We start from the raw sequence: 11,446 nt of genomic DNA, 5'->3' as shown, positions 1-11,446 counted from the left end.
GGATATTTGAATCCATACTTTAAGACTTTGACTACTACTTTGAACTCACCACGTGGCTTCTTCTTTTGGTTAAGGAAATTAATGAATGGATTGCAGCTCATTCTTAATTCAGAGGAAAACTCTAGGTCATTTATTCTGCAAGTGTGGTCAGAGTGAAACCTAAGAGAGCCTGTTTTCCTTGGCAATAAAAACAATCAGTTCAGTGTCTGAGTAGCAGGAATCTTGTTTAGCTCTCTGGGGAAGAAGAAATGTTGAGTTAATGTTTTATGTAATCAATATACTGTGCTACTAGGTACAGACCAGGAAATGGATTAAGAATATAAGACATAATGCAGGGTCTCTGTCCTCCAGTAGATCACAGTTACAGAATAATGCAATGATATGGAAGCGAGTATAAACTCATGTGGTCTCGGACCCGTGTTGGCTGTCTCCCCTGTCGTAGGTAGAGAATGACTCAAGCTGCTTTTTTGTTTGCCATTCTGGTGTTCATGTTTACTCCTCTTGGCAGATTTAGCTGTTGAATGCAGGTTGGGCATTAGAGGCATCTTGTAGTAGGAGAACTGTGGATGTGAGGGTCAACCTGTCTGAATCCTAGTACCCTCCCTTAACAAGTCTGTCTGAGCTTCTTTGAGCAGCTCAGCTCTCTCAAAATGGGGGGGCATAGCTAACCTCACTGAATTGGTAGAAAATACACGGTACACTTTCTGGCCCACGGACACTCAGTAAATATTAGTTTCCTGTTCTCCCACTCCGACTAGAGATGTGTTTTGTTTTGTTTCCAGATTGAATGATAAAGTGAAGAAGAAAACACTAACATCATTTGAAAGGGATGCCATGTTCAGCAACTTGATTGGGCAGCTTGATTACCGGGGTTTTGAAAAGGCTGACATGGTGATTGAAGCCGTTTTTGAGGACCTCAACCTTAAGCACAGAGTGCTGAAGGAGGCAGAAGCGGTAAGCACAGGGCCTGCGGTGCTGACTCCTTGTGCAGTGAGTGGAGAACACGGAAACCGGGTTCTTTAAAAGAACTACAAGAAACTCGTGGTTCTGTTCTTAGGGCCCAAACGTAAGGGGTTTTGTTTGTTTCTTTGCGGGGGGTGGATGGGAGAAGGTAAAGTAGCTTTATTTTCTTTGCCAGGTAAAAGGGAGTACAGCAGGCTCCATAGCAGTTTTGAGGTACCCCTCAACGCTGTGCCCCCCAGACATAAGTTTTTACATGAACCTGTACACTGTGTGTAAAGATCAAATCAAAGTCCTCAGGGAAGACACACAAGTACCTTATTAACTGAAGCACAGAGTTCATTAGCCTGACATGGGAGTTTAGTCACCCAGACATACACAGATAACCTCATGGACTGTAGCCCGACATCTTGGCATTTCGGGTTGGCTGCAAGCTACAGCTCAATTCAGGTCTAGGCAGCAGAGGAAATAGGAAGAAACACTCTCCAGGCAGAATTCAGGTGCTCATTTTGTGGAAAATGCTCCTTTGGTCTTGAGTCCACATGCTGTGCACAGTCACCTCTTGAGATGGGATGACATGAACAAAACAAGTACTTAAACCAGGTGGTATGAAGGAGGAGGAAAGAAGATGTGGCAATACTCCAGGTGAGAGGTGGAACCAGGGCCTGGACTAGCCTGCAGTGAAGTAAACAGAGTGGAGGTCCGTAAACGGTGTACATAAAGTGGCACTGACTTGGCAACATTCCAGGCTTCTCAAGTAGTGGGCTGTGTTCCTAGGACTCCTGCCACTTGAGGACAATCTCTGCTGTACTCAAGACCGCGGGTTTAGAAACTAAAGAGCAGCAGCTCGGGTTGGGGACAGATTCCACTTGTGAAACACACATTCCAAAGTCTTCTCTTTAGACAGAGTGCAATGGAGAGTCAGCTGCAGGAGAATATTCAGAAGAGCAGGGTAGGTGTGTGACCCTCTGTCCTGAGGTGGCCCTGTCCCAGAGATGTATGCCCAGTGTTTCTGGGGCTTCAGGGGGCACTCCAGCAGGCACCAGAGGGAAGGCTGAGGGGCGGTAAAAGTAGACACAGCCATTCACCACTGAAAGAGCATTTGTCACTTGATGGGATGATGGTGTTTGCTTCCGGAAAATCAGGCTTTGGGAGGATCTGTGTGTAGAGAAGTTTGTTAGGGTTAGCAGTTGGAAAGCCAGTGATCACGGAAAAGAAGAAAGAGGGATAAGATCAGGAGATGTACAGGCTGTAAACAAATCAATACAGTACTTCAAGCCAAAGGGAGAAGAGAAAGGAAAGAGAAAGAAAAGCGAAGGGGTTTCCTGTGTCCATGCAGGCCATAGAGGGAAGGCACCAGGGAAAAGGCAGCAGACGGAGATAAGAAGAGGAGGGTGTTCAGGGAGTCATGAACTTTTAGCCGATAGTAAGAAAAGAGTAGGAAGATGATTGCCAAACGTAAAGTCCAAGATGTCATGTATGTTGTGGATATTTATGTAATAAATCACTGGCCTTTACCTCTTTAGTGAAGCTAGTGAAATCATCTAAGGTAGGAGATACTCAAAGAAGTCCTTCAGAAAGAGTAGAAAAGAGCAAGGTCCAGAACAGAGCTGTCTTTAGAGCATCAAAAAATTTCAGGTGCAAGACCTTTAGTAGAGCCTAAGATCCTGGGCTCTGCTTTCTTTAAAGGCAAATGGTAAAGCTGAGTCCACCGAGTGTTCCTCAGGGATTCAAAATTTCACTTCTTTCCTCTCCACAGAGCTAAAGAAACTCCCTCCTTTGATATCTTCATAATCCGTATCTCCAGACTCCTCACTGTCTCGGTCATTTCTTCTCTTGTCTTCACCATGTCTCAGCATTCTCTTGGCGTATGAGAAACCACCACAGACCACCACAAATCACCGTGACCTTTTCACAGTTCTGCAGTTAGGGCAGGGCTCCAAGAGGCGGCTTGCCCTTAACTCCAGGTGGCTTCCCAGTAGGGGTGCTCGCGAGACTGCATTCAGCAGAAAGCTTATTGGGGCCCCTCCCGTGGCCTGTCCTCACTTAGTGGCTGAACCAGAACTTCTTTGCAGCATGGCTGCCGGCGTCCAAGAGAGCAGAGCAGAAGCCATCGGGCTTCACTAGGCGAGGCCTGCAACTGGCAGAGTCATTTCTGCTGCTTTCCATTGGTAAAAGCACATCACAGGCCAGGCCAGGTTTAAGGGGAGGGGAAGGAGACTCCCCCTCTGGATGCACAGAGACACACATGTACCAGGAGGGACATGTTGTTGCCAGCCATCTTTGGAGACATTGGTTTGCTCTTCATAGAGAATTTTACCACCAACATTAGACACTATACCACTAATGACACAGCTTGAGACTGTTAGCCTCTGCCCATCGGGCTCTACTTTTGACTTACACTATACTTTTGATTAAATTAGATCATGGGGAACTTCCCTGGTGGTCCAGTGGCTAAGACTCCACACTCCTAGTGCAAGTGGCCCAGGTTCAGCCCCTGGTCAGGGAACTAGATACCACATTCCGCAACTAAGACCCAGCGCAACCAAATAAAAACAATAAAAAATATGATCATGGGCTCTGTACACAAGTTTACTGCCAAGCCAGGTTTTGCCCATTAGATGCCTACTTTTTTCCTCTTTCTTCTTTTTCATAAAATCTTAATACAGTCCTTTATCTTTATCCTCATTTTAATCGGTCTTGCTTTATACCCATTGTTTCAGTGAATCAAATGTATCTTGAACCTTGATTCTCAGCTCTGATGTTAGGATTCTGCTTGCCCAGATTTGCACAAGTTTGACAGGTGTGCATTCCATGTTTTTCATCTAATCATCTGAATAAAAGTGTGAATAAGTCAAGATTGTGTGCAGAATGCTGAGACAGTCTACATTAGAGACTATTCTCCAGTGCAATAAAGCTAAGTTAATAGTATTCTTGTACTGTAGATATAATTATAGTGGTGTGCCATTTCTGAGTATCACATGTGTAACATGAAATAGGCATGCACGTTATGGTTTATTCTTACAAAGATGAGGATGGCAGAGACCCAGTTGTCGCTCATTGACTGCTTTGGGCTGTCGTCACCTCCCGGGCCTACCTGACACATTCTTAAATGCTTTTCTCCTGTAGGTGATTCCAGATCACTGTGTCTTTGCCAGCAACACGTCTGCTCTTCCTATCGGTGAGATTGCTACTGTCAGTAAAAGACCTGAGAAGGTAAATTCTGAGCAGAGGAAAATTCTGAAATGTTTTGCTGCTTCAGGCTCACTGATGAAGGCTTAGAACTTGAGAAGGGAGAGGTATGGATTATAAAGTGGGTGAGGGTGATGATGTAGTCCCAGAAACTGGTCACAGAAAAGCTAGTAACATGACCAGTGTGAGATGAAGAAACAAGTGAAGTACAACTAAAATATACCTTATAGATGATTTGCATTCTTAATGGGAATTATTATTCAGGCTCAGACTATAAAAGCTACCTTTTTTTTTACAGTTGGGTATTGAAAGCCAGGCTCTAAAACAAGAGATGCTCCAAAAATAACACTTGAGCTACAGAGCATTCTCTGGTGACTGTCTGGAATGGGTTTGGTTCCCACTGCGGACCCAGAGATGGAAGATCTTGGGGTGCAGTGGGATGTGTCCACACATGGGTTTGCTTAGAGCTTCTCCCCAGGACAGGAGAGGGGTAGGTGTAGAAGCACTTCACTGTGAATGTTTGAAACAGTACCTGAAAGTTTATCTTTGAGCTTCTGCTCTCTACCAGAGAAATCAAGTGCAATCATTCAAGGAGAAAAAAAACAGTTCACCTCTCTGGAGGACAGCAGTTAGCCTCAGCTAACCAGAACCAGCCAGAAGTCAGCAGGAAATATAAAAGGCCTTTAAACAGCCATAACTGTTAATACAAAGTCCATGTGCTCCAAACCTAAAAGTCTATTGATTGCTGTTCTAATAGCTTGCTGACACAGGGTTATCTTGTTTCCCAGCATGCAGCAGATTAGAGGTCACATGGCCTGATAGAGGCAGGCTTAGTAATGGCAGGAGGAGGTTGCAGGGAGAAGTAGCAGCTGTGAGTGTGGCCCTGCAGGAAGACACCAGACACAGGGTCAAGGCAGATCTGGCCACGTCATAACCACTCGCAGCAGCTCCTCAGCACTGAGGCAGCAGAGGAGACCCTGCTGTTGTGTCTGTGATGCTAACCTCTCTTTCTCCCCCGTGGAGTGGAACAAGCAGCACACTTTGTGTTCCTCACCCCCAGAGGCCTTGAGCTTTTGTCTTTTGCTTGCCTATGTCATTCATGTAAGAGTAAGGCCACGGCAGCCCAAGCAGGGCGACCAGCCATCTCGATGTGCCCAGGACACAGGCCCTCCAGTACTCCACCTGGGAAGTATTCCACCTGGGAATGTCCCAGAAATCTAGGACAGAGGTGGTCACCTTTTGGCACAACTTTTTTGAGCAATGTAAACAGGTTTTGCCTGGGGTAGTGATTACGTGGGTAGATACACAGTTATCAGAACTTAGCAAACTGAGTGCTGTTAAGGTCTGTGCATTTTATTGTATATAAATTACACATAGTGCAAACTCTTTTTGCTCAGGAGTATAGTCTGAATCAGGTCCTATCTTTTAAGTATTTTAGACATAAGTAGAAGAATAATTTAGAGGTTAAAAGCAACTTTGGGATTGATAAGTTGGTGTAACATTTCAGTGACCTGTGTGTCACACAATGGGACGTGGGCAAGCTGTGGAGACAGGCCCACCTTGATGGAGTCCCACCCTGCTGTTTACTAACTGACCCTGAGCTACTAATACTAACCTCCTGATTAAGCTTTCTTCCTCATCTAGATAATTAGACTGACTAGTTCACAGAGTTGTAATGGATTACATGTAAAGAATAAATGATAAATGTGCTAATGAACAGTGGATAGTAAGCAGTCAGTCAATGGTAGATATTAGTTATAGGTGAAGTAGGGGACAGGGGGCAAAACTATGAATTAATGGATAGACTTCTGTCACAATTTAGTTGTGAAGACTGCCTAATTGTTAGCTTATTGAGGCTGTTGTCAAATTTTAGCATGTACCAGAATCACCTGGAGGGATTCTTAAACACAGATCTGGGCCCTGCCCCTAGAGTACCTCATTCAGTAGGTCTGGGGAGGGCCTGAGAATTCGCAGTTCTAACATTGCCAGGCGATGCTAGTGCTGCTGGTCCGGGTACTTGACTTTGAGAATCACTGGTTTAATGACACTTGAGGGAATTTGAATGTTGAGAAATGTTATTTAAACCCAGTGCAGTCATCCCTCTGTGTCCTTAGGGGATTAGTTCTGGAACCCCAAGTCCCTTATAGAAATAGTGCAGCACAGGGAATTCAGTTGGCCCTCTGTATCCTCAGGTTTCACATCCAAGGATTCAGACCAATTGATTGAATCAAATTCAGCCAGTTGGATCCTATTTTAGCTGAACCTGTATGTGCAAAATCTGTGAATGGGAAGGGCAGACAGTATCCTGGTGGTAAGACCCATCTGTGTAAAATCTAGATGCATCTCTGACAGTCCAGCATATTAAGTAATTCTTCTGCCTGTCTCCCCCCACCCATTAAAAAGTGGACCCTCTCACCCAAACCATTCATCATTAATATAATTGGAACCCTCACTCATTCTTTCCCAATAAATCTAATTTGGCCTTTAGCTGTAGGTTTGGCATTAATTGTGGATAAGATCCATTGCCCTCAGTGAAAAGCCCTAGAAGCAAATGGAAGAGAATTTTGGGTAGCTCTCCCATGAACATACTGGACTCTTATTAATCAAAGAACCATGAAACCAAGCCATTTGACCATATCAAGCCAGTATTCCCTTACTACAACAGCCTTTCTCTGCAGTGCTTTCCTAGCAAAAAAAAAAAAGAACCCTATTAAGTTTCCCCTCTCAAGAGTTCTTAAGTCTGGCAGTGTTTTGTCCCCCTTGCCAGGTGATCGGCATGCACTACTTCTCTCCCGTGGACAAGATGCAGCTGCTGGAGATTATCACAACTGAGAAGACTTCGAAGGACACAACTGCCTCTGCTGTAGATGTTGGCCTCAGACAAGGGAAGGTCATCATTGTGGTTAAGGTAAGGAGCTGTGGATAAGAGCAGCAGATTCAGAAAAGAGCCATGAAAACTCCTTATATGTCCAGGCTTCTTGGTGACTCTTCAGGTCAAATAGATCAGCCTTTGATACGATTGGGCTTCCCTGGTGGCCCAGATGGTAAAGCATCTGCCTGCAATGCGGAAGACCCAGGTTCTGATCCCCGGGTCAGGAAGATTCCCTGGAAAAGGAAATGGCAACCCACTCCAGTACTCTTGCCTGGAAAATTCCATGGACAGAGGAGCCTGGTAGGCTACAGTCCTTGGTGTTGCAGAGTCAGAAATGACTGAGCAACTTCACTTTCTTTCTTTCTTTGACATGATTTCCCCTTAGTCATCTACAGTATGGACAGTGGTGTGACTACTGCTGAGTCGGGGTCTGGGACACAGCAGGTTTTCCCAACTATTCCAGACTTTGCAGGTGATGTGAGACTATCTCCTGTCCTCTTGGAATTGAACTAGGCTGCCCCCGGCTCTGGCTTCTGCAGTTCAATATTAAGGATTCTGACTGAGATTATAAATCACCTTAAATTTTGAAATGGCTCCTGGGGAAGGGAGACCACTTTCAGACTCGGGCAGTGCCCTCAGCCGAGGGGCCCATGAGCTCGTGTTCTCTCCCTTTGCAGGATGGACCTGGCTTCTATACCACCAGGTGCCTCACACCCATGATGTCTGAAGTCATCAGAATTCTCCAGGTTGGTATCACTCTCAGAATGTTGGAGGCATCTTCCACTCCTGAAACTAGTTTTCCAGACTGGTAATGTCAAGATGAAGAGCAGACTTCCTTCTAATACACTGACTGCTGGCTCTTCTCCAGGAAGGCCTTTTGCTGCCCTTCCATTCCACCCACTGTTGGGACGTCATGGGCGAAAATGCAGAATTTTAGCTCTGCTCCCCAAGCGTCCTCCCTGCTCCAGTCACCCCGAGGCCTCCCGACATGCTCTATGTGCTGTTTCTGCATCTTCATCCAGAACAGGACCCGTTTGGTCTGATTGGTGCTGTACCTGCTTCTGCCACACACAGACCCCCCTCTGGTAGCCATCCAGGTTGGTCAGTGGCAGAAAGGGCTGGCCACACTCGCCGGGCTCCCATTAGACTCAGGGATCACGGGCTGCTGCAGCCCTGCTCCCTGGTGATGTCTCCTCTCTCAGGGTAGGGAACCTTACCACATCTGGCATGGAATCTCGGTATTCTTGAGATTCAGGATTGCAAACAAGAAAGATATGAATAATTTGTTCATGTCTAGACCTCCTTTGAATGCCATAGGTTAGGAAAGGTTCACACTTTCTCCTGGGGCTCTCCAGCCTCTTTGTGCTTCCCTGTGTGTATCAGTCCCAGTCCTGGGTCTGACCTGGCAGTGCCCAGAAGAGAAGTGGGTGCTACACCAGGCTGATTCTGAGAGCAGCACGGGGTGCCCTTAGGGGAGTCTGGGACAGCCTTCCCCTGAGGTCCTGGGTTTGCTGCCCATCCAGGAAGGAGTCGGCCCTAAGAAGCTGGACTCCCTGACCACCAGCTTCGGCTTCCCTGTGGGCGCCGCTACACTGGTAGATGAAGTTGGTGTGGATGTCGCAAAACACGTGGCAGAAAATCTCGGCAAAGAGTTCGGGGAGCGGTTTGCAGGTGGAAGCCTGGAAATGCTGCAGCAGATGATATCCAAGGGCTTCCTGGGTGAGTAGCCTCAGAGAAATGGAACTAGCACCATGAGTAACGGTCCCTGCGACCCAAGAGCTGCAGAGGCCTGGGTGGAAGAGTGTATTTTCTCAACAGAGCCCCCTGTCATAGGGAATTTAAAAATGATTTCATGACAGCCTCTTCTTAGGCTGGGCCTGTAGATTATGGACAAAAGGCGGAACTCTGGCCTCCTGAGGCTCTGCCATTGCCCATGCAATGCAAGATTGACAGGCATTTCATCCCACCCACAGCCTCTACTACACCCATGGTACTGCAGGAGCCCTGCACCCAGGCTTTCCATGTTCTCTGACCACCTGTGTGGAGAAAGTAAACCTCTGAGTATGTAATTGAGGCCCACCAGAGAGGTGGCTTTCTCTCTCGGTAAAGTAGCAACAAAATCAACACCAGGACCTGACGTCCAAGGGCCTGGTACTGCAGGCGTGGACATTAACACTCGCCCACACAGCCTTTCCCACCCAGGTACCTGGATTTCAAGCTCCAAGAAATATAAGCTCTCTTTTCCTTCTCTGCCAACTCTTCTGACAAATACTAATTTCTGGGGTAGGCTAGATCTACAAATTCAGGAGTATGGAAGAGAGGCTAGGGCTTTCTAGTAGACTAGCAGAGAAGAGAATTCTCAGTGCTGAGCTCTGAGAAATCATAACTCTCCCTTTTCTTGCTTATTTTAGGTCGCAAGTCTGGGAAGGGCTTTTACATCTACCAGGAGGGTGTGAAGAATAAGAATTTGAATTCTGACATGGACAGTATTTTGGCAAGTCTGAAGATGCCTTCTCAGCCCGACGTGTAAGTTCAGTTGAGGGGCTATCAGTGTGGAAGTGTGTTCCTCACCAGCCCAAAGCTTCTTGGACCCTCCACAGTCCTTTTTTTTTTTTTTATGATCACCATATGTGATCAGAGAAAACATTTCCTAATTCTTAACACTTTCTGCCTTTCCACATTCCACCTCATTCTCTACTAGACATCAGGGTAAGGACTGCAGCCAAGCTTTGGGAAGGCCTCTGGATAAGCCATGGAGGGTGCCAGAAAGCAACTAGAAAGTTCTCCTGGGCTTGCTCAACCTGCACACCGTTCACTGTCATCTGTAGTCAGTACCTGCTGATATCAGGACATACTGTCTACCCTGCAGGGCCTGTGCTCGGTGCTCACTTCCAGTTAATCAGGGCAGGCAGCTCTCTACTGTCCTTTTCCAAGGTCGGCTCCTTCTCTAGAGGCAGAAGTTCATTAGGGCTGGCCCCAAGCACCAGCGGAGAAGGAATTGGCAACCTGCTCCAGTATTCTTGCCTGGAGAATCCCATGGACAGAGGAGCCCGGCAGTCCATGGGGTCGCAGAGAGTTAGACATGACTGAGCAACTAACACCTGAGCTCCAGCAGCACCAGCCCTCACTCCCATTCCGTGCTGGGGCCCCTACATCCTCCCCTTTGACTCTTCCTCTCCCTGAATGTCTCTCCCTGTTGGCAGCTCCTCAGACGAAGACATCCAGTACCGCCTAGTGACCAGGTTTGTGAACGAAGCCATCCTGTGCCTGCAGGAAGGGGTTTTGGCCACGCCCACAGAGGGAGACATCGGTGCGGTCTTTGGGCTTGGCTTCCCCCCATGTCTTGGAGGTCAGTCTTGCAAGTCAAAAAAGTAGCTTACTTCACCCCAGAGCTTGTTTTGCTTCTCCTTCAACAAAATCCTCTTTCTGCATTCAGGGCCCTTCCACTTTGTGGATCTGTACGGGGCACAGAAAATAGTGGACCGGCTCCGGAAGTACGAGGCTGCCTATGGAAAACAGTTCACCCCGTGTCAGCTGCTTGTGGACCATGCCAACAACCCTAACAAGAAGTTCTACCAATGAGCAGGCCCTGTCCCCTGCCCACTCACCCACTAACGCCAACCATGGCAGCACTGTTTCTCAACAGAGTGGCGTCTAGATTTATCAGAGTGACCAGAAGGAAGACGAACTCTGGCATTGGTTATGTGCCTTGATTAAAGTGCCTTTGGCTAGGACATCTCTCCCTCCCAGCTAAGTCTGGCTGTGATGTAGTTTGTACTTCCTGTTGGAAGGGGGAACCCTCTGTGTGCACCAATTTATAAGCCTCGAGCCCTAGGGTGGCAGTGTTTCTGGAGCCATCCTTGTTGCCTGCTCCTCCCGAGAGGCCAGTGGTGGTCACTGGTGGCCAGTGGTGGTGAGGACAAGTTTGCACTCAGCCAGATACTTAACAATAAAAATCAAACTGTTCATCAGTCTGACTGCCCATTGCCTTCTTTTCTGTCATTGCCCTTCTGGTGTAACCCCCTTTCCTTCAAAGAGTAAGCTGGAATAAAGCCCTGTGCTCTGGGGTAGGAATGTGTTGGGAGCTTGGAGCAGCACCTTAAGAGAGAAGTTGCAGTGATGGAGAATGGCCTTTGATCCCTGGGTCTGGAAGATCTGGAGGGAGGGCACAGCAACCCACTCCAGTATTCTTGCCTGGAGAATCCTCAGGAACAGAGGAGCCTGGTGGGCTACAATCCATAGTGTCGCAAAGAGTTGGACACAACTGAAGTGACTTAGCATGCATGCATGCACATGTAAGAGCTTTGGCTGGGCTTCTGCTTACAGCAGGGAAGAGTCCTGGCTAAACCAAACAGTAGGAGAGGTATGGAGGGCCAGCGTGTGAGAGAGACTCCTTTTCCCAAACTGCATATCCTCGGTGGA

At 47.3% G+C, this 11,446-nt stretch overlaps 1 protein-coding gene across 1 annotated transcript in view; it reads left to right on the top strand.

Annotated features, from left to right (window-relative positions):
* Positions 1–10,998, top strand: part of HADHA (hydroxyacyl-CoA dehydrogenase trifunctional multienzyme complex subunit alpha) — a 42,324-nt gene extending 31,326 nt beyond the window's left edge. The window contains exons 13-20 of the mRNA XM_005895696.3: positions 783–954; positions 4,090–4,176; positions 6,920–7,060; positions 7,702–7,770; positions 8,548–8,743; positions 9,436–9,550; positions 10,228–10,373; positions 10,461–10,998. Of these exons, the coding sequence (XP_005895758.1) occupies positions 783–954; positions 4,090–4,176; positions 6,920–7,060; positions 7,702–7,770; positions 8,548–8,743; positions 9,436–9,550; positions 10,228–10,373; positions 10,461–10,606 (1,072 nt within the window). The 3' untranslated portion in view covers positions 10,607–10,998. The remainder of the gene's footprint in view (positions 1–782; positions 955–4,089; positions 4,177–6,919; positions 7,061–7,701; positions 7,771–8,547; positions 8,744–9,435; positions 9,551–10,227; positions 10,374–10,460) is intronic.
* The last annotated feature ends 448 nt before the right edge of the window (positions 10,999–11,446 follow it).

The sequence above is a fragment of the Bos mutus genome, chromosome 11 (genome assembly GCF_027580195.1).
Source record: "Bos mutus isolate GX-2022 chromosome 11, NWIPB_WYAK_1.1, whole genome shotgun sequence".
Classification (NCBI taxonomy): domain Eukaryota; kingdom Metazoa; phylum Chordata; class Mammalia; order Artiodactyla; family Bovidae; genus Bos; species Bos mutus.
Note: the sequence above shows the minus strand (reverse complement) of the source record. Positions and strands in the feature narration are given on the sequence as shown.